We start from the raw sequence: 25327 nt of genomic DNA, 5'->3' as shown, positions 1-25327 counted from the left end.
ATGTCACTTTCAAAATATGTTTAGGGTGTTTTGCAAAGAGGCTGGTTGGTGGCAGGTCATCAGGGCTCTCTGCCTTGAAGCTGTTAGGTAGGTTCTCCTTGCCTGCTTCTTTCTTTCTTTCTTTCTTTCTTTCTTTCTTTCTTTCTTTCTTTCTTTCTTTCTTTCTTTCTTTCTTTCTTTCTTTCTTTCTTTCTTTCTTCCTTCCTTCCTTCCTTCCTTCCTTCCTTCCTTCCTTTCTTTCTTTCTTTCCTTTTCTATTCTTTTTCTCTCTTTTCCCTTTTTCTTTCTTTTCTCTCTTTCTTCCTTTCTTTTTTCTTCCTTCTTTCCTTCCTTTCCTTCTCTTTTCCCCTTTCTTTTCCTTTCCTTTCTCTCTCTCTTTTTATTTATTTCTTTTCTGTCTTCCTTCCTTTCTTCCTTCTTTCTTTTCTTTTCTTTTCCTATCCTTTCTTTTTCTCTCTCTCTCTTTTCCTTTTTCTATTTTATTTCTTTTCTCCTTTCTTTCCTCTTTCTTTCTCCCTTTCTCCCTTTTCTGTTTTCTTTCTTTTCTCTTTCTTTTCTTTCTTTTTCCTTCTTTCCTTCCTTCCGTTCCTTTCCTTTCCTTTTTTCCTTTCTTTTTCTTTCCTTTCTCTCTCTCTCTCTCTCTCTCTTTCTTTCTTTCTTTCTTTCTTTCTTTCTTTCTTTCTTTCTTTCTTTCTTTCTTTTTCTTCTCTCTCTCTCTCTTATTTTCTTTCTCCTTTCTTCCTTCCTTCCCTCCCTCCCTCCCTCCCTCCCTCCCTCCCTCCCTCCCTCCCTCCCTTCCTTCCCTCCCTCCCTCCCTCCCTCCCTCCTGCCTTCCTTCTCTCCTCCCTCCTTCCCTTTCTTTCTTCCTCCCCCCCAGTTTTATAAACGTGGAGTATGAAATTGAAAGACTGAAACTTTGCCAGCCGGCTGAACTTCACTTCCTAAAGACCCTGAGTTGAAGTGACAAAGGGCACTGAATTAAAAGGTTTCCACAAAGGAGACGTTTAAGGGAGAAGAGAAGAGATTTCCCATTTATTCAGACCTCTCACTAAAGAGTCATTTCCCCCGCCCCCCAATGGTTGAGTTGGCCCTTTTGTGTCCTCTTCAAATAGAGGATTTTTCACATAAACAATTAAAACTTGTGCCTTTGAAATGAAAGAGGCTGGGTCAGCCTTCCCAGGCTAGACAAGACAGGAAACAGAAGAGCTAAATCTACTCTTATTGTATGGCTACAATAACAGAAATCTTGCAGTTCTGAAAAGGCAAATCTCCCTCAGTTGCTTTTTACAGTCTGATAATTAAGGGTGGATCCTTCCTAAGTTTCTTTCTCTTCCTATTATATGCAATTGAGGCTGCCCCCTTTTTATGTCTAGTCCAGTATATCTAGTTTAATGAAAACAGATTAACAGAATTGGAAGGGACCTTGTAAGTCATCTAGTCCAACCCCCTGCCCAAGCAGAAAACCCTGCACCATTTATTAACAGAGTTGGAAGGGACCATGTAGGTCATCTTCTAGTCCAACCCCACCACCACCCCGCCCAAGCAGACCCTTTTGGACAAATGGCAGCCCAGTCTGTTCTTGAAAGTCTCCAGGGATGAAGCTCCCACAATTTCTGAAGGCAACTTCTGTTCCGGGGGTTGATTGTTCTCGCTGTCAGAAAACTCCTCCTTATTTCCAGGTTGAATCTCTCCTTGATCAGTTTCCATCCATTCTTCCTTCTCTGGCCTTCAGGTGCTTTGGAGAATAGCTTGACCCCTTCCTCCTCTCTGGGGCAGCCCCTCAAATATTAGAAAACTGCTCTCCTGCCTCCCCTTATTCCTCTCTTCCCTAAACTAGCCAGGCCCAGTGCCTGCAACCATCCATCGTATGTTTTAGTCTCCAGTCCCCTAAAAAAGAAGGACTAGGAATGATATGATAGCAATCTTTCAATATTTGGAGGGCTGCCATAAAGAGGAGGGAGGGGTCAACCTATTTTGCAAATCACCTGAAGACAGGAAACTAATCAAGGAGAGAAGCAACCTGGAATTAAGGAGAAACTTCCTAACAATGAGAACAATTAACCAGTGGAACTGCTTGCCACCAGAAGTTGTGGCTGCTTCATCCCTGCAGGTTTTTAAGAAAAGATTGGACAGCCATTTGTCTGGAAAAGTATAAGGTTCCCTGCTTGAGCAGGGGGTTGGACTAGATGACCTCCAAGGCCCCTTCCAGCTCTGTTCTTCTGTATCTGATGGTTGCCTAGGCAGGACCTTGTCCTTGTCTCAAAAGTTCATTCCTACCACCTACCATTACGCAGACTGGACAGTCATCTATCAAAGACACTTTAGCGGCTCTTGCACTGAGCAGGGGTTGGATTAAATGACCTTGAAGGTCCCTTCCAATACCACAGTTCTATAAGAAGAGGGGCTTCATCCGTAATCCGAGAACTTCTCTCCAGGAATGAGAGCAGATTCCCTTCTGATTCTCTTGAGAACCAAGTGACGAGAGAGAGAGAGAGAGAGAGAGAGAGAGAGAGAGAGAGAGAGAGAGAGGAGGGAGGGAGGGAGAGACGCCGCCTTCTACCAACGCCCAAGCCTTCCCTTCTCTCAGCATAATTCGGGCTCCTGTGAGAGCCAGGTGTGCGTGTGTGTGGCCTTGCACAACCTCCCCTCCAACAACAACAGGGCGTGTGGCTTTGTCATGCACTGTCTTCACAACTGCATTTTTTTCCCCCCCGTCAGGCAGAGCCGGGAGTTCATTTCCCCAAAACTGATCCGCTTGCCAAAGCAAACAGCAAGGAGGGACGGCTCCAGAGGCAGGATGCGGACCGGGCCCAAGGGCGCGGGGGTGGTGGTGGGGTGGGCAGAGTCCCCAGGCGAGGCTGAGTCGGAGCTGAGAAGCGAAGTTATGTTCACTTCGCAAAGGGCACTGTAGAGTGCAGCTCTAAATAAAATAAAATAAAATGCTAAAAAAAAAAAAAAGAATAATGAAATGAAATAAATAATAATAAAATATAATATAATGAAAAGAATGATGAGATGAAATAATAAAATATAATATAATAAAAAGAATAATGAAATTAAATTAATAATAACATATGATATAAAAAGAATGATGAAATGAAATAAATAATAATAAAATATAATATAATAAAAATAATGAAATGAAATAAATAATAATAACATATGATATAAAAAGAATGATGAAATGAAATAAATAATAATAAAATATAATATAATAAAAATAATGAAATGAAATAATAAAATTAAATATAATAAAAAGAATAATGAAATGAAATAAATAATAAAATAAATAAAAAAATAACATAATACAATAAAATTAAATTAAAAAATTAAATAAGTAAAATAAAAAAAATGAAAAATGAAATGAAATGAACTAGAATAAAATAGAATAAAATAAATCATAGAATAAAATATTAAAATAAATGAAATAAAATAAAAAATATAACAGAATAAAAACATTAAAAAATAAGAAATATAAAAACAAATAAATAAAAAATAAATGAAATAAAATTGAATGAAAGGAAATAGAATAATAGAATAAAATAATGGAATAAAATATTAAATAAAATAAAAAATACAATAAAAATAAGAAATATAAAAAATGAAATAAATAAATTAAAAAATGAAATGAATTAGAACAACATGGAATAAAATAAGTTACAGAATAAAATCTTGAAATATATAAAAAAATTTTAAAAGAATGAAATAGAGTAAAATAAAATATAAAATCAAATAATCAAATCAAATCACGTAGATAGAAGAAATATTTGTACCTCGAGATTGAACTGTGGGGTCATTGCACGGATGATGTTACCTAATTGGGTCATGAAATGTCTGCAAGAAAACCAGCAAGCTCAGGGAGCACAAGAGACAATAAAACAAAACAAAAGGAAACATGACCCAGGGACACTGAAACCATCATAAATATGAGTCAGTTGTCAAACATCCACATGTAAATCATCCGAATGGTCAGCCGTGGGTGGCAGCTGCAAAAAAAACCAGGAAAGTCCTAGGCTGCATCAACAGAGGGATAGAATCAAGATCACGTGGAGTATTCATACCACTTTATAAGGCCCTGATAAAGCCACACTTGGAATATGGCACCCAGTTTTTAGCCTCCAGGATGTAAAAAAGATGCTGAGACTCTGGAAAGAGTGCAGAGAAGAGCAACCAAGAGGGGGCTGGAAGCAGGGGTGGGATTCAATTTTTTTAACAACCGGTTCTGTGGGTGTGGCTTAGTTGGTGGGCATGGCTTGGAGGTCATGTTATTGGCTGGGCGTGGCCAACTCAACATCACTCACATTGAGGCACGCATCTCCTCGCCTGGCCTCTTGTTACCGTGGGGATGCTGCAACAATCGTAAATGTGAAAAACGGTCATAAGTCACTTTTTTTTGTGCCATTGTAACTTTGAATGGTCACTCCACACAAGCAAAGTACCAGCAAAGGAGGGGAAAAAAACTCCAGAGAAGTTCCTGAGACAGGAAGTCTAGTCCTGCCAAGAATGTAATATGGATTAACGGAGAGGCGGTTTCTTAAGCAACACCAGAATGTTTCCTTCCTGCCTTCCTGACAGGATTAGCCCAGTAATTTCTTCTAACAACCGGTTCTCCCAACTGCTTGGAATGTTAACAACCGGTTCTAGCGAATAGGTGCGAACCGGTAGAATCCCACCCCTGGCTGGAAGATAAAATATATGAAGAATGGTTGCAGGAATTGGATAGTGAAAGGAAGGACCGGGGGTGACATGGTAACAATATTCTCCTGAGCAGAGGGTTGGACTAGAAGACCTCCAAGCTCCCTTCCAACTCTGTTATTCTCAGTGGTGGGATTCAAATTTTGTTTACTATCAGTTCTGTGGGCGTGGTTTGGTGGGCATGGCTTGGTGGGGGGGTGGCTTGGGCCTGGCAGGGGAAGGATATACTGCAAAATCCCCCTTCTCTCCCCACCCCACTAACCTATTTTCCAGGTCAGTTCTCCTGTGCAGGGCAACAAAAGGAGACCCAGCCGATCAGCTATGGTGTGGCTTAGTGGGCGTGGTGTTCTGTGGGCGTGGCAGAGGAAGGATATACTGCAAAATCTCCCTTCCCTTCCCTTCCCACCCCACTAACCTGCTTTCCAGCTCCGTTCTCCTGTGCAGGGCAACCAAAGGAGACCCAGCCAATCAGCTGGGACTCGGGAGGTCGAGAATAGATGGGGCGGGGCCAGTCAGAGGTGGGATTTGCCAGTTCTCCGGACTACTCAAGATTTCTGCTACCAGTTCCCCAGTAGTGGTCCAAACCAGCTGATTACCACCTGTGGGTTGGACTAGAAGACCTCCAAGCTCCCTCCAACTCTGCTATTCTGTATTCTCTCGCCTCCCAGATTGAAAGCTGGAACAAGCACGACCAGAAGCTGTTTGACGCCGTTGAGAAAGGGGACGTGACCCGAACATCTCTTTTTGCCTCGAGGAAGACAGCCCACCCCACCAAGCTCAACGCCCTGGGACAATCTGCGTACGTAAGTTTTCCCCCTCGGCCTTCGAGAGGGACAGTATGGCCGCTGCCACTTCCTGGAGGTCTGGGCAACTGAATGGAGCTGAGTCTTTATTGGCTGGATGCCCTTCCTGTCACCAATCCGGAGTATTGTTCAGCAGATATATTTCTTATTGTGCCCAGAGAGAGCGAGTTTATTTACTTTATTTTATGGTTTAGTTTATTGGCCATGCGTCCCTCCAAATTTATTTCACTTTTCTTTTTCTCGAGTTGTCCCATGGCGAGGTGCGCCAGGGCAAGTTGTCCGTGGCGAATTGTCCCGCAGCGAGTTGTCCCATTCATTCTGCCAAGGAAGTGGGGGGCTTCTCAAATATTCTGTGGGATTCCTAGGTTTTCCTAGTGGAAAATTCTAGGTTTTTTTAAAAAAATCTCTTTATTGCAGGTTCCATCTGGCAGCTTCCAAGGGACTCACAGAGTGCCTCACCATCCTGCTCACCCATGGGGCCGACGTCAACGATAAGAACGAGGATGGTGGGTACCAGCCCAAAGACCCCCCTACCCTTTTTTCCCAGGGCATTACGATGGACAGTTGCAGGAACTGGGCCTGGCTAGACTAGGGAATAGAAGGACCAGGGGAGGCAGGGTAGCATCTTCCAATATTTGAGGGGCTGCCCCAGAGAGGAGGAAGGGATCAAGCCATTTTCCAAGGCACCCAAAGGCCAGACAAGGAATAATGGATGGAAACTGAACAAGGAGAGATTCAATCTGGAAATAAGGAGAAACTTTCTAACAGTGAGAACCATCCCTTCATGGAACAGAAGTTGCCTTCAGAAGTTGTGGGAGCTTCATTACTGGAGGCTTTCAAGATGAGACTGGACTGCCATTTGTCAGAAAAGGTGTGGGGTCTCCTGCTTGGGTGGGGGGTTGAACTAGATGACCTCCAAGGTCCCTTCCAACTCTTAATCTGTTGTGGCTGCTTCAACACTGAAGGTTTCGAAGAAGAGATGGGACAATCATTTATCTGAAATGGTACTATAGACTCTCCTGCTTGAGCAGGGGTTGGACTAGAAGACCTCTGAAGTCCCTTCCAATCCTCTTATCTTACACTTCATGTTTTTGCAGGCAGCACAGCTCTGCACCTGGCCACCATCGCTTGCCAGCCCCAGTGCGTGAAAGTCCTCCTCCAGGTAAAACACTTCTCCTTCTCCTTAGGGAACCCATATCAAGCCCGTTCGCAGCGCCCTATAGCAAAGGGCACCTCTGAGCATGTGCAGTGACATTTCATCTCGGTGGGTTGTAGAAGCTTAGCCTGAGGGGGAGGGTGTGGTTGTTGCTGCCTTTTGAGAATTGTTGTGTGGCTCTGCCCTATTCCTAAAAATCTCCCTTCCATTGAGAGGGGCTCTGAGGGGTCCTTGTTGGTCTCTGAGCTTGTTTGAGGAGGAGGAGGAGGAGAGAGAGAGAGAGAGAAAGGGAGAAGAAAGGGGTCCTTGATGCTCTCTGAGCTTGGTTGTTTTCTTGCAGACGTTTCACCCAACTAGGTAACATCATCAGTGCTAGAAGGGAGTGGGGTTGTGAGGAGGGGGTTTGGGGGAGGAGGAGGAGGAGGAGAGGAAGAGGGAGAAGGAGAAGGAGGAGAAGGAGAAGGAGAAGGAAGAAGAAGAAGAAGAAGAAGAAGAAGAAGAAGAAGAAGAAGAAGAAGAAGAAGAAGAAGAAGAAGAAGAAGAAGAAGAAGAAGAAGAAGAAGAAGAAGAAGAAGAAGAAGAAGAAGAAGAAGAAGACAACTGTGGGGTCCTCGGTGGTCTCTGAGTTTGGTAGTTTTCTTGAAGACTTTTAATTACTCAATTAGGTATACTAGCTATAAGGGAGTGGAGAGATGGAGGAGGAGGAGGAGGAGGAGGAGGAGGAGGAGGAGGAGGAGGAGGAGGAGGAGGAGGAGGAGGAGGAGGAGGAGGAGGAGGAGGAGGAGGAGGAGGAGGAGGAGGAGATGACAACTGTGGGGTCCTGGGTGCTCTCTGAGCTTGGTTGTTTTCTTGCAGACCTTTCATTACCCAACTAAGGAACATCATCAGTGCTAGTAAGGAGCCGGGTGGTCTCTCAAGAGACAATCCACCAGCCAAAAAGGGAACAAAAAAGACCCAAGCAATCTCTCCATCATCAATCACCACCCAGATGAGCAGAGATTAACCCCAAAATTCACATTAGACCAGCAATCAAGTCAACAAAACCCCAATCAAGAAATGGCCAGAGCCCAACCAAAGAATCTCTTAAAACTACCCACACCCACACAGACAGGCAAGAATGGAATGGAATGGAATATAATAGAGCAGAGCAGAGTAGAATAATAATGGAATGGAATAGAGTAGAAAATAGAATAGAATAAAATAGAAGAATAGAATAGAATAGAATAGAATAGAATAGAATAGAATAGAATAGAATAGAATAGAATAGAATAGAATAGAATAATAATGGAATGGAATAGAATAGAAAATAGAATAGAATAATAATGGAGTGGAGTGGAGTGGAGTGGAGTGGAGTGGGGTAGGGTAGAATAGAATAGAATAGAATAGAATAGAATAGAATAGAATAGAATAGAATAGAATAGAATAGAATAGAATAGAATAGAATAGAATAATAATGGAATGGAATAGAATAGAATAGAAAATAGAATAGAATAATAATGGAATGGAGTGGAGTGGAGTGGAGTAGGGTAGGGTAGGGTAGGGTAGAGTAGAGTAGAGTAGAGTAGAATAGAATAGAATAGAATAGAATAGAATAGAATAGAATAGAATAGAATAATAATGGAATGGAATAGAATAGAAAATAGAATAGAATAAAATAGAATAGAATAATAATGGAATGGAATGGAATGGAATGGAATGGAATGGAATGGAATGGAATGGAATGGAATAGAATAGAATAGAATAGAATAGAATAGAATAGAATAGAATAGAATAGAATAGAATAGAATAGAATAGAATAGAATATAGAATAGAGTAGAGTAATAATGGAATGGAGTGGAGTGGAGTAGGGTAGGGTAGGGTAGAGTAGAGTAGAGTAGAGTAGAATAGAATAGAATAGAATAGAATAGAATAGAATAGAATAGAATAGAATAGAATAGAATAGAATAGAATAGAATAATAATGGAATGGAATAGAATAGAAAATAGAATAGAATAAAATAGAATAGAATAATAATGGAGTGGAGTGGAGTGGAGTGGAGTGGAGTGGAGTGGAGTGGAGTGGAGTGGAGTGGAGTGGAGTAGAGTAGAGTAGAGTAGAGTAGAGTAGAGTAGAGTAGAGTAGAGTAGAGTAGAATAATAATGGAATGGAATAGAATAGAAAATAGAATAGAATAAAATAGAATAATAATGGAATGGAATAGTAGAGTAGAGTAGAGTAGAGTAGAGTAGAATAGAATAGAATAGAATAGAATAGAATAGAATAGAATAGAATAGAATAGAATAGAATAGAATAGAATAGAATAGAATAGAATAGAATAGAATAGAATAGAATAGAATGAGAATGAGAATGAGAATAGAACTATAATAATAGAGAATAGAATTAATAGAAACTGAATGGAATGGAAGTGGAGTGGAGTGGAGTGGAGTGGAGTGGAGTGGAGTGGAATGGAAATAGAATAGAATAGAATAGAATAGAATAGAATAGAATAGAATAGAATAGAATAGATAATGGAATAGGATTCAGAATGGAGTAGGACATAGAATGGAATGGAATAGAATATTTTTCAGATTAACAGAGATGGAAGGGATCTTGTAGGTCATCTAGTCCAACCCCCTGCCCAAGCAGGAGACCCTACACCATTTCTGACAGATGGCAGTCCAGTCTCTTCTTGAAAGCTTCCAGGGATGAAGCTCCCACAACATCTGAAGATATAGAATTGAATTCATTATTGGCCAAGTGTGATTATTGTGGGTTTCCATCCCTGTAATTGTGAGTCTTCATCACTGGAGGTTTTTCAAGAAGAAACTGCACAACCATTTGTTCCGGACAGTACAAGATCTCCTGCCTTAAGCATAGCAAGTTGGACTAGAAGACCTCCAAGGTCCCTCCCAAATCTTATTACTCAGTCTTCTGTCATTTTTCAATTTTTTTCTATTCCCAAAGACGAGCCTCTCCCCATTTCCCCCCCCGGCCATAAACAAACCAAGAAACGAGCAGATCTGCCTGGGCAGCGGCTGAGGTGTGGGACCCGGCCCAAGTCCCGCTGCTTCCACAGAGCCTGGTTTTGCAAGAGTCCCCAGTGGCAGTTTCAACCCAGCAGCAGTGGCACCAGCAGCCGGGAGCCAGGCGGTTGCACAAGGTTGTGTTGGGAATGTTCAGGCTCGCCCTGCTGGCCTGCGAGGCCGCATTCCTGAACCGACAGAGATATCCGGGCCTTGTAAAAACCACCAGTTTCCTCCCAGGGAGCCCGTTGTGCCAAGCAGGGGGTGGGTGCAGGGAGCATGTCTCAGCGTAGGTCAACTGCAGCCTTCTCCCACATTTCTATCTTTTTAATTTTAAATTTTTGTTTTAATTCGCTTCTTCATGTGTCTGGCAAGATTATGCTCAGAGATTACTTGCTCAGCAGCCCTGGTGGCCTAGAAAGGTAGAGCTCTCGCCTCCCAATCAGGAGGCTGTGAGTTCGATCCTAAGTAGAGGCTAATATTTGGCATAGACTCTCCTGCTCAAGCAAGGGGGTTGGACTAGATGACCTCCAAAGGTCCCTTCCAACTCTGTTATTCTATGATTGCATGGTGTTCCGGTTTGCCTTAACTTGGGTAAAGAGAGCTGGTTTTCCAAAGCACCCAGAAGGCAGGACAAGAAGCAACAGAAGGAAACTCACCCAGGAGAGAAGGCAGCCTAGAATTGAGGAGCAACGTCCTCACAGCGAGGACAATTAGCCAGGGGAACTGCTTGCCACCAGAAGTTGTGGGTGCTGCTCCATTGCTGGAGGCTTTTAAGAAGAGAATGGACAGTCACTTGTCTAAAATGGTTTAGGGTCTCCTGCTTGAGCAGGGGGCTGGACTAGATGACCTCCGAGGTCCCAGTTGGTGGGATTCTTTTTTTTTTTACTACCGGTTCTGTGGGCGTGGCTTGATGGGCGTAGCTTGGCTTAGTGGGCATGGTGTGGCTTGGTGGGCATGGCAAGGGAAGGATACTGCAAAATCCCCCTTCCCTCCCCACCCCACTGACCTGCTTTCCAGCTCCGTTCTCCTGTGCAGGGCAACCAAAGGAGACCCAGCCGATCAGCTGTGGTGTGGCTTGGTGGGCGTGGTGTCCTGTGGGCGTGGCAGGGGAAAGATATACTGCAAAATCCCCCTTCCCTCCCCGCCCCACTGACCTGCTTTCCAGCTCCATTCTCCTGTGCAGGGCAACCAAAGGAGACCCAGCCGATCAGCTGGGACTCGATGGGAGGCGGAGCATAGATGGGGTGGGGCCAGTCAGAGGTGGGATTTTCTGGTTCTCTGAACTACTCATAATTTCTGCTACTGGTTCTCCAGAACTGGTCAGAAGCTGCTGAATTGAATTGAATTCTTTATTGTCATTGTATGTATATGCGCAGTATACACATACAATGAAATTCACATAACACCCGGAGACCAGACCCAACACACACACAACAATCCCCAAACACTTCCCCACCCACCAAAATTCCCCGTCCCCTAAAAACACACAAGCATCCACGCAACAGACCACGTTCACTGATGGTGGTCCTTAAGTTTGTTGTTAAGTGCAATTATAACTCTGGAATAAAAAGCTCTTCAGAAAACGTCTGGTCCGAGTTTTAATTGTTCTGTATCTTCTGCCAGAAGGCAACAGCTCACAAAGATTGTGAGCAGGATAGGAATACCACCTTTGCTTCCAACTCTGTTAACTTCCACATATCATCTTGGGTATGAGTCTAAGATACCTGATGCAATTTAGCTCCAAGGACGGTTGCAGGATTTGGGTCTGGCCAGTCTAATGAAAAGAAGGACTGGGGTGGGGTGGGGGGGACAGGAGAGCAGCCTTCCAGTATTTGAGGGGCTGCCCCAAAGAAGAGGGGGGGTCAAGCTATTTTCCAAGGCACCAGAAGGCAGGACCAGAAGCAACGGATGGAAACTAATCAAGGATAAAAGCAACCTAGAATTAAGGAGGAATATTCTGATAGTGAGAACAATTAACCAGTGGAACAGCTTGCCACCAGAAACTGTGGTGCTCCATCACTGGAGCCTTTTAAGAAGGGATTGGACAGCCACTTATCTGGAATGGTATAGTTTTTCCTGCCTGGGTATGGGGTTGGACTAGAAGGCCACCAAGGTCCCTTCCAACTCCGTTAACTTTTACATATCATCTTGTGTTATGGGTTTAAGATACTGGATGCAATTTAGCTGCAAGAGAACTAGGTGTGCAGAGAAGAAAAAAATCTGGAACACATTATAGGAGATTGGGAGATTGGGATTGGAGGTATGCCTAGTTCAGAAAACAAGAAGGTGACATGATAGCAGTCCTCCAATATTTCCAAGGTCTCTTCCAACTCCATTTTCCTGTTTTTCTGTGTTTAGAGAAAATCCCCACCTGGAAAAATAGATAAATTATTATTTTTGTCAGGGGAGACTAATTTTGCAATGTTCCCCTCCAATTTTGCTGGATGATTTTAATCGCAGGGGAAAATGTAGTCTTGTATTTCGTGTTATACCGCTGTTAATTTTTTTTATTAAAAGCTATTAGTACACCGGACGTTAGACGTATATTAACAATATTACAATAACTGTACTTTTTTCCCCACAGCATGGAGCAAATGAGGATTGCATGGATGGGGAGAATCGTACACCTCTACATTGGGCTGGTGAGTCCTAAAACAAAAAAAAGCACAGGTAGTCCTTTACATACGACCATAATTGAGCCCAAAGTTTCTGTTGTTGAGTGAGACATTTGTTCAGTGAATTTTGCCCCATTTTACAGCTCTCTTGCCACCATCATTAAGTGAATCACTGCAGGCGTTAAGTGAGTAACCCACTTGTTAAATGAATCTGGCTCCCCCCATGGACTTTGCTTGTCAGATGGTTGCAAAAGGGGACACTGTGACTGTCATAAATACGAATAGGAGTGCTGGAAAGGTTGTAACTGTGAAAAACGGTCATAAGTCCCTTTTTTCAGTGCCATTGTAACTTTGAACAGTCACTAAATGGACTGATGTAAGTGTCAGGATTCCGGCCGTTACCTCCATTTAAATCATGGTCTTGAGCCAAACTTCCAAAACTTCAACACGATTTATTGGGAGTTAACATGTCCGGCACTGCCTGGGTGTAGCCGACTCTGAGACACATAATTCATTGTCACCCTTGACCCTGGTTTTCCCTCCACACCTCTGGGTGTATCGTAATTCACATTCTCCAATGGGACACATCCATAGCCAAGAATTATCAATCATGCTCTCCAGTTAGAATTTTGCACGGCAGAAACTTTGGTCACCTAGTTACTATCTTTGAAAACTATTTATGGAATGCAGTTTCGGTTTGCAAACTGCAGCACTTCTCTTCCCCCCTTTCCCTTTCTGTTGGCAACTCTAAAACTCCACACTGTTCAAAGAATGTCCAAATTGTATAGCTAAAAGTCTGTGGAGATTCTCAGTCCTCCAGGTGATGGTTGTTCCAAAGGTGCTTTTTTCAGGAGGCAACTGGACTTTCTGGTTTTTTCTTTTGAAAATGTTTCTCTTCTCATCCAAGAAGCTTCTTCAGCTCTGATGGTGGAGAACAGAAGGATTTTTATTCTTTGCAGACAGCTGGTCATTTGCATCCTTTTAGAGGGTCGTTGAGGCCACTTGGAGGTTTGTCTGTGTCCCCAGGATCACCCGAGTGGTGCTCCTGGTTCCTGTAGTCTGCAATTTTTTTTCCTCTACAGGACTACAGGAACCATTTGCATCACTCAGGTAAACCTGAGGACACAGATAACCCTCCAAGTGGCCTCAATGACTCTTTAAAAGGATGCACAGGTGCATGGTGCGCGGCAAGGGGAATCATGCGTGCAGATGCAGGAGGTGTGGGTGCCCCAGCACGCATTGCCTTCTGGGTGCTGGCACAAAAGCGTGTGCACATGAGTGCGTGTGCAATTATTGGCACAGGAGCTGAAAAAAGGTTTGCTACCACTGGTATAGGGTCTCCTGCTGCAGCAGGGGATTGGACTGAAGACCTCCAAGATCCCTTCCAGCTGTGATTGATTGAATTCTATGCAAAATGCATCCAATTCTCTACCGGGATGTATCCGATGCACGCCAGCGCATTCAATCTTGCAAATTTGCAGATCAGCATTGCAAAGTTGCTCTTTTCCATGTTTTGCGACACTTTGTCACCAAGTTCATTCCTGATTTTGGGGGGCAATTCCTGTGAATCGACCCAACAACTCTCTAAAACGGATGCAAATGGCCAGCTGTCGGCAAGCAATATAAATCCTTTCACTCCCCACCAACCAGTCAGAGCTGAAGAAGCTTCTTGAATGAGAAGAGAAACATCTTCAAAAGAAAAAACAAGAAAGTCCAGTGGCCTCCTGAAAAAAAACACCTTTGGGACAGCCATCACCTGGATGAAGAGAATCTCTAGAGACTTTTAGTTCTATACAATTTGGGATGGACACCCTTTGAAGGATGTGGGAGTAGGAATGGATTTCCAGAGAGGAAAAAATGCAGACTACAGGAACCAGGAGCACCACTCAGGTGACCTTGAGGATACAGATAAACCTCCAAGTGGCCTCAACGTCTCTTCAAAAGGATGCAAATGACCAGCTTTGTCTTCAAGGAATATAAATCCTTCCATTCCCCACCATCCAGCCAGAGCTAAATAAGCTTCTCGGATGAGAAGCCAAACATCTTCAAAGAAAAAACCAAGAAAATCCAGTTGCCTCCTGAAAAAGCCCCTTGCTTTGGGACATCCTCAGGAAACTTTTATTTTTTGATTTGTCAATCGCTTACAAGATACAGGTATAAGAATAAACATAGTTTTGAATACATGAGATAGATACTTATAAGAAAAATAAAAAGAAACAATAGGACAGGGACGGTAGGCACGATTGGTGCGCTTATGCACGCCCCCTACAGACCTCTTAGGAAAGGGGTGAGGTCAATAGTAGACAGTCTAAGGTTAAAGTTTTTGGGGTTTGTGGAAGAAACCACAGAGTCAGGTAGAGCATTCCAGACATTGACCACTCTGTTGCTGAAGTCGTATTTCCTGCAATCAAGTTTGGTGCAGTTGACCATGAGTTTGTTTCTATTGTTTGCTCTTGTATTGTTATGATTAAAGCTGAAGTATTCATTTGCAGGTAGGACATTGCAATGTATGATTTTATATACTATACTTAGATCGGACCGAAGGTGGCGTAGTTCTAGGTTTTCTAGGTCTAGAATTTCGAGTCTGGTGGCATAAGGTATTCTGCAATGAGTAGAGGAGCGGAGAACTCTTCTTGTGAAATATTTCTGGACTTTCTCCACTGTGTTAATATCAGATACGTAATGTGGGTTTCCAGACTGATGAACTGTATTCGAGTATTGGTCTAGCAAATGTTTTGTATGCTCTAGATAGTAGTGTGATATTACCAGAGAAAAAGCTACGTAGGATTAGGTTAACAACTCTTAATACCTTTTTGGCTATGTAGTTGCAGTGGACTCTAGCACTTAGATCATTAGAGGTGAGTATTCCAAGGTCCTTTACAGAGCTTGGATCCTCAACAAGGTCTTGACTATTCAGCTTGTATTTTATTTTCTGATTTTTTTTGCCAATATGTAAGACAGAGCATTTATTTGTTGAGATTTGAAGTTGCCATTTGATTGACCATTCTGATACATAGTCAAGGTCTTTTTGAAGGGTAGCAGTATTGTCTGTGGTGTTGAATAGCTTTACATCATCAGCGAAGAGGACGCAGTTGCTCTTAATATGATCACAGAGGTCATTTATGTAGAGTATGAAGAGAGTTGGTCCTAGAACTCTGCCTTGGGGGACACCATTGTTGACAGGTACAGAATTTGATAGGACGCTCCCAATTTTGACCATCTGTTGTCTGTTTGACAGGAATGCTTCTATCCAGTTATGTAGGTGTCCAGAGATACTGTAAGATTTAGTTTTAGGAGTAGTTTGTCGTGTACCACTGAATCAAAGGCTTTACAGAAGTCTATGTAGATTGCGTCTATTGCTTTGCCCTGATCGAGTTGTGTAGTCCATATGTTTTTGCAGTGTAAGAGTTGCAGATTACAGGATAGTTTTTTCCTGAAACCAAATTGTTTGTTAGAGAGTAGGTTGTTTGTCTCTAAGAGGAGGATAATGGATTGGCTAAAAATTGATTCCATGACTTTGCAGGTGATGCAGCATAAGGAGATTGGTCTGTAATTTTCAACTAGGCTGGGGCCTCCCTTTTTGAAGATGGGGATGACCGTGGCTTGTGACCATAGTTTACTTCTCTCTCTCTCACCAGAATGTTTGCTTGGGGCTATTCTTTGCATAGTATTTATGGGCTGCCTGGTTGTGTTCCCTGAGGATGGGCTCCAGCACAAGTCCAAAAACTTGGAAGACTAAACCTCTGGTTCCGGTGACTGACCTAGGTTGCAACATTATCCTGGCACATGTATATCTGACTTCAAGATCATGTCAGGATGGTGTCAAGATAATATTGCTTTACATCATAATAGTGCTTTACATCACACTAGTAAGGCCACACTTGGAATACTGTTCTGGTCGCCATGATGCAAAAATATGTTTGAGGTTCTAGAAAGAGCCACAAAGATGATTAGGGGGCTGGAGGCTAAAACATATGAAGAACAGTTGCAGGAACTGGATATGTCTAGATTAATGAAGAATAGAAGTGACATGAGAGCAGTATTCCAACATTTGAGGGGCTGTCACAGAGACAGAGGGGGACAAACTACTCTCCAATGCTCCTGAGGGCAGGACAAAAAGCTGGAAAGTCAGGTAGTTATGAAGAGCCATGGGGGCACAGTGGTTAGAATGCAGTATTGCAGGATAATTCTGCCCATAAGCAGCAGTTCGATCTTGACTGGTTCAACGTTGACTTAGACTTCTGTCCTTCCGAGATGGGTAAAATGAGGACCCAGATTGTTGGGGGCAAGAGGCTGACTCTGTAAACCGCTTAGAGAGGGCTGGAAATGCACTGTGGAGTGGTATATAAGTGCTATTGCTATTTTCCTTCCTTCCTTCTTCCCTTCCCTCCTTCCCTCCTTTTCCCTTCCCTTCCTTCCTTCCTTTCCTTTCCTTTCCTTTCCCTTCCTTCCTTCCTTCCTTCCCTTCCCTTCCTTCCCTTCCCTTCCCTTCCCTTCCTTTCCTTTCCTTTCTTTTCCTTCCCTTCCCTTCCTTCCCTTCCTTTTCTTTCTTCCCTCCTTCCCTTCCCTTCCTTCTTCCCATCCCTCCTTGCCTTCCCGTCCCTTCCTTCTTCCCTTCCCTTCCTTCCCTTCTCTTCCCTTCCCTTTCCTTTACTGTCCTGTCCTGTCCTGCGATTAGAACGCAGCATTGCAGACTAATTCTGCCACTGCCAGCAGTTCGATCCTGACCGGCTCACGGTTGACTCAGCCTTTTGTCCTTCTGAAGTCAGTAAAATGAGGACCCAGATTGTTGGAGGGACTGACTGCAAACTGTTTAGAGAGGGCTGTAAAGCGATATATAAGTCTAAGTGCTATTGCTACAAAGGAAAAATCCATTCTAGAACTAAGGACTTTACAACAATTAATCGAATAGCTTTCTTCCTGAGGTTATGAATGCTCCATCACTGGAGATTTTCAAAAAAAAGACTGCACAACCATTGGACTGGGAGAGTATCAGGTCTCTTTCCTTGGACTCCTGCCTAAGACAACCCTACAGAGGCTGGACTAGAAGACCTCAAAGATCCCTTCCCGCCCTAGGATTCTGGGAACTTCTATGACTTTCCTCCTGCATGGAGGAAATATTAAATATTCCTCCCAAGTGCACCAGCTTTTTCACAACTGCATAAGAGGCTGCTGCTGCTGTTTTTTAAGCAGCCCATTGATAATCTTCAGTCATGCACATCTTAGCAGAACTTGAACGTGAATAATAAGTTTTCCCAGGAAGTCTCTTGAATCTAGTTGAGCCCCTGGTGGCTTTAGAGCCCTCCATTAGGACAGAAGCTGTTTTGTCTTTTTTTAAAAAAATAAAATGTTGAAACTCTGGAAAGAGAGCAGAGAAGAGCAAGAAAGATGATTAGGCGGCTGGAAGCTCAAATTTATTTAGATTTCAGGAATTGAGTGTTTCTAGTCTAGTGAAAAGAAGGACTGGGAGGGACACGATGGCAGTATTCCAGTATTTGAGGGGCTACCACAAAGGAGAGAGGAGTCAAGCTATTCTCCAAAGCACCCGAAGGCCAGAGAAGGAACAATGGATGGAAACTGAACAAGGAGAGATTTAACCTGGAAATAAGGAGAAACTTTCTGACAGTGAGAACAATCAATCAATGGAACAGAAGTTGCCTGCGGAAGTTATGGCAGCTTCATCACTTGGAGGCTTTCAAGATGAGACTGGACTGCCAGCTGTCAGAAATGGTGGTGGTGGGGTCTCCTGCTTGGGCGGGGGTTGGACTAGATGACCTACAAGGCCCCTTCCAACTCTTAATCTGTTGTGGCTGCTCAGTGGAACAGCTTGGTTCCAGAAGTTGTGGGTGCTTCATCACTGGAGGCTTTTAAGAAGAGGATGGATAGCCACTCTGGTACAACATAGGGTCTCCTGCTTGAGCAGGGGGTTGGACTAGAAGACCTCCAAGGTCCCTTCCAACTCTGTTATTCTTTGTGGGTGTTGTTTGAATTGTTATTTGAGCCCCTAGCTTTGGAATTCCCAGGTGGTCTCCCATCCCATCCAAGCCCTATCTAAATCGGATCCTTCCTTGCTTCCAACACCATCTGGGCTCTGCTTCTTGATGAGATTCACATATTTACATTAACAGAGTTGGAAGGGACCTTATAGGTCATCTAGTCCAACCCCTCCCTCGCCCAAGCAGGAGACCCTACACATCATTTCTGACAGATGGCAGTCCAGTCTCTTTTTGAAAGCTTCCAGGGATGAAGCTCCCACAATCTCTGAGGGTTGCAGCCTCTGAGTTATCTTCCCCTGAGAAGGCTTGGTTCTCTCATGAATTTCACAATTGTATTTTATCAGGGAACATGATCTAGTCAGTTTCTCAACATCAAGTTGTGCGGTTGGGAACTCCAGGGCTACAGTTATTACCCCACTTTTAGACAAGTGGCCACCCCTTTCCTCCAGCTGTGACCCTCCAAGGGAAACGAGTATCTCATCCTGCAAATACAACCGATAGTAAGCTAGAGCTCTGATTGGCCCATAAAATCATCCTATAAAATCAGTCCAGAAAATAATTTGGATTTTTAAAAGCAGCATCGGGACAGGCTGGAACAAGCCCTGGTGTGTTTCGAGGGTGTGTGTGGCCTGCAACAGATCCATCACCTGTTGAGGGAGGCTGGTCAGCTCTCTGCATTCACATCTTCCATAACAAAGACAACAGGTAAACCGAGCTTCTCTTACCTTTTCAAACAGGTGAGCACCAATTGTTTAGATATAAAGTTTTGCAGACATACTGGCAAAGGCCTCCCATGGAATTTGCAAAGAGAGCTATATATTCTGTGAGAGGCCTTTGCCAACATGTCTGCAAAACTTTGCAGCTAAACAATTGGTGCTCACCTGTTTGAAAAGGTAAGAGAAGGTAAGGTAAGAAACACACACACACACACACAGATATACACACACTGATGCAACTTTGAGCTTCCATCATAAATCTTAATTGCCTCAATATAATTTCATGCTTGGTTTTTAAGTTAAATGCAGATGTTAAATTACATCACTTGCATTTTTAATCACTTGTCAGCAGAACTTGAAAGAGAATTTACAATGGACTATTTACAGTATTTTAGAACTATTTATTTACAGTCATTATTGTTTGTGTATTGTGGTTATTTTTTTTCCTACGCCTTCAAACTTGTGGAGTCCAGCCAGTTTTTTTAACCCTATTTATGGTTTCCCACATTGCACTAAGCTATGGTTTGTTTAATTATAGTTTATTTTAAAACTGTAGTCACAAACCACCATGGCTGAGCTGACACATCCTGCTGAACAAGCAAACCATATTAGCTCAGGGTTGCAAAACTTTTTTCTTTAATCAAATGCTTACTGGCACATCTGGGGAGACACAGACGTTAGACAAGGGTGAGAAAATGTAAACCTGGACAAATTCTGAATTTGATTTACATTTAATCGTCAACCACATACATTCAATTAGTTAAACATGGGAGATAAATTATTCACCAGTTATTTAATTGCTCCGCTTATGATGATATTAAAATTACAATTTGGTAGCAGAAAGTTTTGTACCAAACCTGTGCAGCTGTTCTGAGTTTTCCTTGTGAACTAGTTGTGCAGGGAGAACTAATTGTAATTTTATGGCTCCGTGTTATGATGATTTTAGAATGATTTTATCTTAGTTTTATATTTTATCTTTCTATCTATCTTCTATCAGTCATCTATCTTCTATTAATCCTCTATTTTTCGATGTCATCTATCTTCTACCATCTAGCTTGTCTCCTATCAATCATTTATCTTTATCTATCTCATCTATCTTTTATTATCTATGATCGATGGAAGATAGATGATTGATAGAAGATAGATATATAGTATTATCTACTATTGATCTTCTATCAACCTTCTATCATCTATTTCATCTTTTATCATCGATCTTATCTACCTTCTATTTGTCCTCTATCTTCTATCTGTCATCTAGCTTTACCTAGGTATCTGTCATCTATCTATCATCTATTTAGTGAACAATACAATATAGGAAATAAAATGTTAAATTAAGATAAAATAATATATTAAATTAAGATAAAACCATAAATTAAGAAAAACCACACATTGAAGACATATACAAACTACATTTGTGTATTAGTGATTGTATGACCTCTGTAGATGCCATATGCTAAATAAATTAAAATAGCGCTGGAACAGTGAGTTGAGAAGAAAAATGGAAAAAGCGGGAGGGAAGGGTTACAAATGGAAGACAAGCTAGATGAGTGGCATATAAATTTAATAAATAAAGTTCACTAACCCCCATCTCATGTAAAATTCCATGAATGATAGTTGAAGCTTCTTGAAGTTGGAGGGTGAAATTAAGGATAATTATCCTAGCAGTTTCAGTCCTACCTTCTCACAAAGACTTACTTTTGAGTAAGAGTGTGTTTTGTTAAAGATACATTCCTACTTTTTTATTTTTTTATTTTTAAATCAAATTTAGGGTTTATGATGTTTAGCAGAGATTAGTATAATTTGCTACAATATTTTTTTACAGTAGTGTATTAAATGAAAATTGCATTTTCTATTATGGACACATTGTAAAAATTGGAGATTTTCAACAATTAAACCCCTTTTTTAATTCTACCAACAGCTTTATCTGGTTGTGCCTCAAGTGTCTTGCTTCTCTGCGACCAAGAAGCTTTTCTTGATGTCACCGATAAGGTAAGTAATTTACTAACTTAGTAGTTAAGGTGGGTTTTTTCCCCTATCGACTATTTTTGATTAGTGGAAGGCACTTTTTATGAGCTGGGATTTTTTTTACTACTGTGGTAAATATTACTTTACTAGCTCGATACCCGTGCTTTGCTGCAAAACTATGTGGTCGGGCTTAGTTTTGGGGGAGGAAAATAAGGAGAAAAAAAATCTGCCTCTGCCTACCAGCATCCATCGGTATTCATCTGGCTGGCATCCTGTGAGTGTGTGAGAGAATTGAGGGCTGTTTGGAAACTGAAACTTATTTGCTGTGTGAGCAAGAAGGAGACAGCAAGGAGCCTGGGTGTGGCTTAGCTCAACTGTTCTGCACTAAAGCTGCTTGGTGCTGTGAAACCAAAACTGAAACTGAAACTCCTCTGCTTGTGTTTTGCATTTGGAAGAGATTTCTTTTCAGGTGGGGAGGGGGAGTAGAACTCCTTAGCATCAGAGCGTGTTAATAATAATATAGGAAATGCTAATGCTCTGATGGTCATTTCGAAAAATCCTTTCTTAGTGAGCACCTAGAAGCCAAGAGGAACCTACATGCCAAATTTCAAGTTTGTAGGCTTAACGGTTCTAGAGATTTTGTGATGATGTGTGAGGGGTATTTCGCTTTTATATATATATAGATGAGTGACAATAACTTTTTCTGATGTTCCTCATCTTTGCCAAGAAAATATTTAAGTATATATTTTAATGAAATTAAAACTGTTGGGTTACACCCACACACCCACACAAAGTACTTATATTCATTCATGAGAAAATTGCATATATTTTATTGCAGCCTGAACCGAGAAAACCTTATCAAGTGAAATGATCCACATGTCGTGTTTTTCCTTCACATTTTTTTCCTTTTATTCAGAATTCAAGGCTCTCTTCTATGGCTTTGCTCACATATTATTGGATTTTCAATTTTAGGGATGGAACTGGGCCGTTTCTAAACCAATTGACTTTTACTTCTTTTTTTGTGCTACCTATAAAAAGGGAAGAGAAGCCATTTTTCCAATAGAGGGAGACCCCTACTTTATCAAAGTACTCTAATAAATTGCTTTTAAAAATGATCTTCCAACGGAGTTGCTAATTGGAAAAAGTAAGCTAGGATTCCTGAACCAGCCACTGCTCATTCTTGATTTGCTCTTGTTCTTTTTCCCTGCTTTGGGCCCAAAATTGAGTTTTTTTGCTTTTCTTTTTGCTCCAGAATGACCGAACCCCCCTGATGATTGCAGCTTACGGGAACCAGACGGCCATCTGCTCGCAGCTGCTCCAGAGGGGCGCCAAGGTCGACCTCCCGGATAAGGAGGGCAAGTGAGTCCCTCCTTTGCGGCGCCCACCCTGCGAGGCAGGCTACAGAATCCAGCAACCTGGAATCAGGAGAGGGAAAAGGTTTAGCAGCCTAGAGAAGTGTTGTGACCCAGCTCCCCAAACACAACAAACCCTCTGATATGAACTCAAAAATTCCTTTATTGGGAGCGCCAGTAGCCCTGGCATAAAGTTTCTCTCTCACCGCAGGCTAAGAAGTCCATCTGGCCGGAAGATGAATAGTTGTCTACCACACCTGCCTTTGATCCCCAGAGCTAGGGCGAGGCTTAGCTAGCAGCGGTGGCTCTTCTGTCCCAAGGACCGGCCTATAGATTTCCGCCGCTCTCCTCTCTTCTGCCTTCTGTGCTTTGGTGCATCTGTTCTGACCCACACCGTTTTCCAACAATCAAACACAATCCAAAGGGAACAGAAACCTTTTAATGCTTCTGCAATATAATTAGCTGTGATAAGCACAAGCCTTGCCAAACTGTGCAAGAGTTGCCAAAAGATAACAGACAAGAAATAATTTGCAAAATAAGAATCTTCAAATCCAAACTCAGGATACTGGAATGTCCACGAGACTGGAGTTTCAAAACGTCTTTGCCTTCTGCAAAGAACCTTTGCTGCACAGCTGGCTTTTATCTTCTTGAAGGAGGGGCCATTACCTTGCAGCCTTACTCCTGAGTCGCCCGTGCTGTTGTAGCTGCTCTTTCCTGCGAGCAACCCTGCATATATGCGCACTTGGCACAGGCTCCTCGGGAACCTCCTCATCACTACTGCCAGCCCCCACAATCTCTGAAGGCAGCAGTCCACTCCCTAATGGTCCTGGCCCCTCATCTGAGTCCTCGCTCTCCTCAGCTGTCCACACCTGCTGCCAGCTAACTACAACAGCGTCAGGAACTGAACCCAGCTGTTCCTCCTCTTCCTCATCATCCACCTCCAGACCTGGGGGCTGTTGGTCCCTGCCAACTCTGTTGTTAATTTGTTACACGGTTTCTACCCATTTTGTCCAGGACGGCTCTCATACTTGCCTGCGAAAATGGGGGCGTGGAGGCAGCCGACCTTCTCCTGCAGAACGGTGCCAACGTGGCTTTGATGGACAAGACTGGCCATGATGCCCTGTACTACGCCACGCGGAGCAAGAATCGGATTCTCCGGAGACAGATCCAGACTGCCTTGAAGAGATGGAAAAAACGAGGTATGGAAAGCTGGGCAGAGAAATCGCTTCTGGTGGTCAATCTGGCAGGAAGAGTATGTGCCAGAAATACACTTTATTCCCTCTCAAAATATGTGCCAACCTGGAAACTGAGTGGCACTTTTTTTTTTTTTTTGAGGAAATAAAGCATACGGTGAGGAAGAATTGGGGCAATCTCCATAAATATTTTTCTTTTTCTATTTCTATCTATCAATCTATTACTTAATCAATCTATCGGTCTACTGTATCTATCAGTCTATCGCTCAATCTATCTGAAAATCTGGGTGTTTTTTCACCAGCAGATACAATCCTGTCTCTATCTCCCCATGTGAAGTTAACCAGGGCAGTAAAGCCCCCCCACCCCCAGAAATCAGGCACAGTAGCCCTCCCCCAACGCCCCAGCCCTGTAATGTCAGCCCAGGACCTGACATTGTCAGCCCAGGACCTGACATTCTCAGCAAATACTTTCATCTGGTTCAATTTTTGTTGCTTTTGTTTCCACAGAACTGGGACTGTTTGATTCGTCAGAAACTGGTTCACAGGTAAGAGTGGCCATTAACACATTTAATCAAAAGAACCAGAGGTGGTTGCTTTTTTATAGCTCTTTAGCACCAGCAGTTTCTTTGTATTCCTTTTTTTACTTACTGCAGTGATTCACTTAACATAACGCAGCAATAAAAGTCGTAAAACGGGCCCAAAAGCCACTTCACAAATGTCTCGCTTAGCAGCATAAATCTGAGCTCAGTTGTGGTTGTAAGTTGTACCTGTATGCAGAACCAGTTTTCCCTCATTTTTTTTAACCACTTAGGAGACATTTTAAAAGTCTTGATTGGGACTGAGAGTTGAACTCCGAACATCTCCTGGTATGATGACCCAAAGGGGCATGGCACAAAGGCAACACAGTCAGATGATCAGCAGTAGTCCCTTTATTAGCTCCAACTTTGTCCCCAATGTCCTGTTCTGGCTGGAGAAAAAAACTCCCAGGAACAGCCTTTGGCTGCAGAGAATCAAGTCCAAAACGTGGTCAACAAAAACTGTAACTATAAGTCCAATCAAGGCAAGATGAGATCATTAGTCCAGCAGGGCAAGAGTTCCAGACATGAAGGCACGGCAATAACTCAACACGGTTGAGAGGATGCCAGGAACGCAGATAAGCAAAGTCAGCACAAGATAAACTCACGTTTGCTCCCAGCAGCTGCCGTACACAGCATGCATCTCTTAAACTCTCTTCCCAGATGTGGCTAATGAAGGGAATCAGGGTCCTTTCCTCCCCCATAAGCCACCCAACCCACGTTGCTCCCTCCTCCGTTCCTCCCTGCGTGCCTGAGGATGAAGAGGATGTGGGCCTGGGTCTTCCTTTGAACTCCCTCTCCCTTGTTCTACCTCTTCCCTGCTCTGCCCAGCCAGACTTTGCCCTTCCCCAGTTTCCTCCACAGCCAAGGGATCCACATTCTCACTCCCTGTCAGCTGTTCGTCTTCCTCCTCAGATTCAGACTCCGACAGGGGCATGACACCTTTGCACCCCCGCACAGTTAATCCTTATGACCACATTTCATTGCTAAGTGAGACAAATGAATGTTGCCCCATTTTACGACCTTCCTTGGCACAGTTGTGAAGGGAATCATTGCCATTGTTAACTCAGTCACGTGGTTGTAGAGAGAATCTGGTTTTCCCATTGACCTTGCTAGTCAGAAGGTCGCAAAAGAGAATCCCATGACCCCCATGACCCTGGGATGTCATAAATATGAGTCACTTGTCAAGCCTCCAAATGCAAGTCCAGTGGCCGTGGGGATGCCGCAACGGTCATAAATGTGAAAAATGGTCCTGT

General features: G+C 42.9%; 1 protein-coding gene across 2 annotated transcripts in view; it reads left to right on the top strand.

The window, feature by feature from the left end:
• The window catches only part of ANKRD35 (ankyrin repeat domain 35), a 41228-nt gene that overhangs the window by 4395 nt on the left and 11506 nt on the right, over nucleotides 1-25327 (top strand). The window contains exons 2-9 of one of the 2 annotated variants that reach the window (XM_087943749.1): nucleotides 5364-5494; nucleotides 5916-6004; nucleotides 6596-6660; nucleotides 12244-12301; nucleotides 20905-20975; nucleotides 22204-22310; nucleotides 23318-23502; nucleotides 24004-24041. In XM_087943749.1, coding sequence (XP_087799875.1) covers nucleotides 5364-5494; nucleotides 5916-6004; nucleotides 6596-6660; nucleotides 12244-12301; nucleotides 20905-20975; nucleotides 22204-22310; nucleotides 23318-23502; nucleotides 24004-24041 — 744 coding nt within the window. Of the gene's footprint in view, nucleotides 1-5363; nucleotides 5499-5915; nucleotides 6005-6595; nucleotides 6661-12243; nucleotides 12302-20904; nucleotides 20976-22203; nucleotides 22311-23317; nucleotides 23503-24003; nucleotides 24042-25327 lie in introns of those variants that run through there. The other variant, XM_087943750.1, reaches the window with a different exon arrangement.

This window comes from Notechis scutatus, chromosome 14 (genome assembly GCF_049901735.1).
Source record: "Notechis scutatus isolate UNSWTSFEM ecotype Mainland chromosome 14, rNotScu1.2, whole genome shotgun sequence".
Lineage (NCBI taxonomy): Eukaryota > Metazoa > Chordata > Lepidosauria > Squamata > Elapidae > Notechis > Notechis scutatus.
Note: the sequence above shows the minus strand (reverse complement) of the source record. Positions and strands in the feature narration are given on the sequence as shown.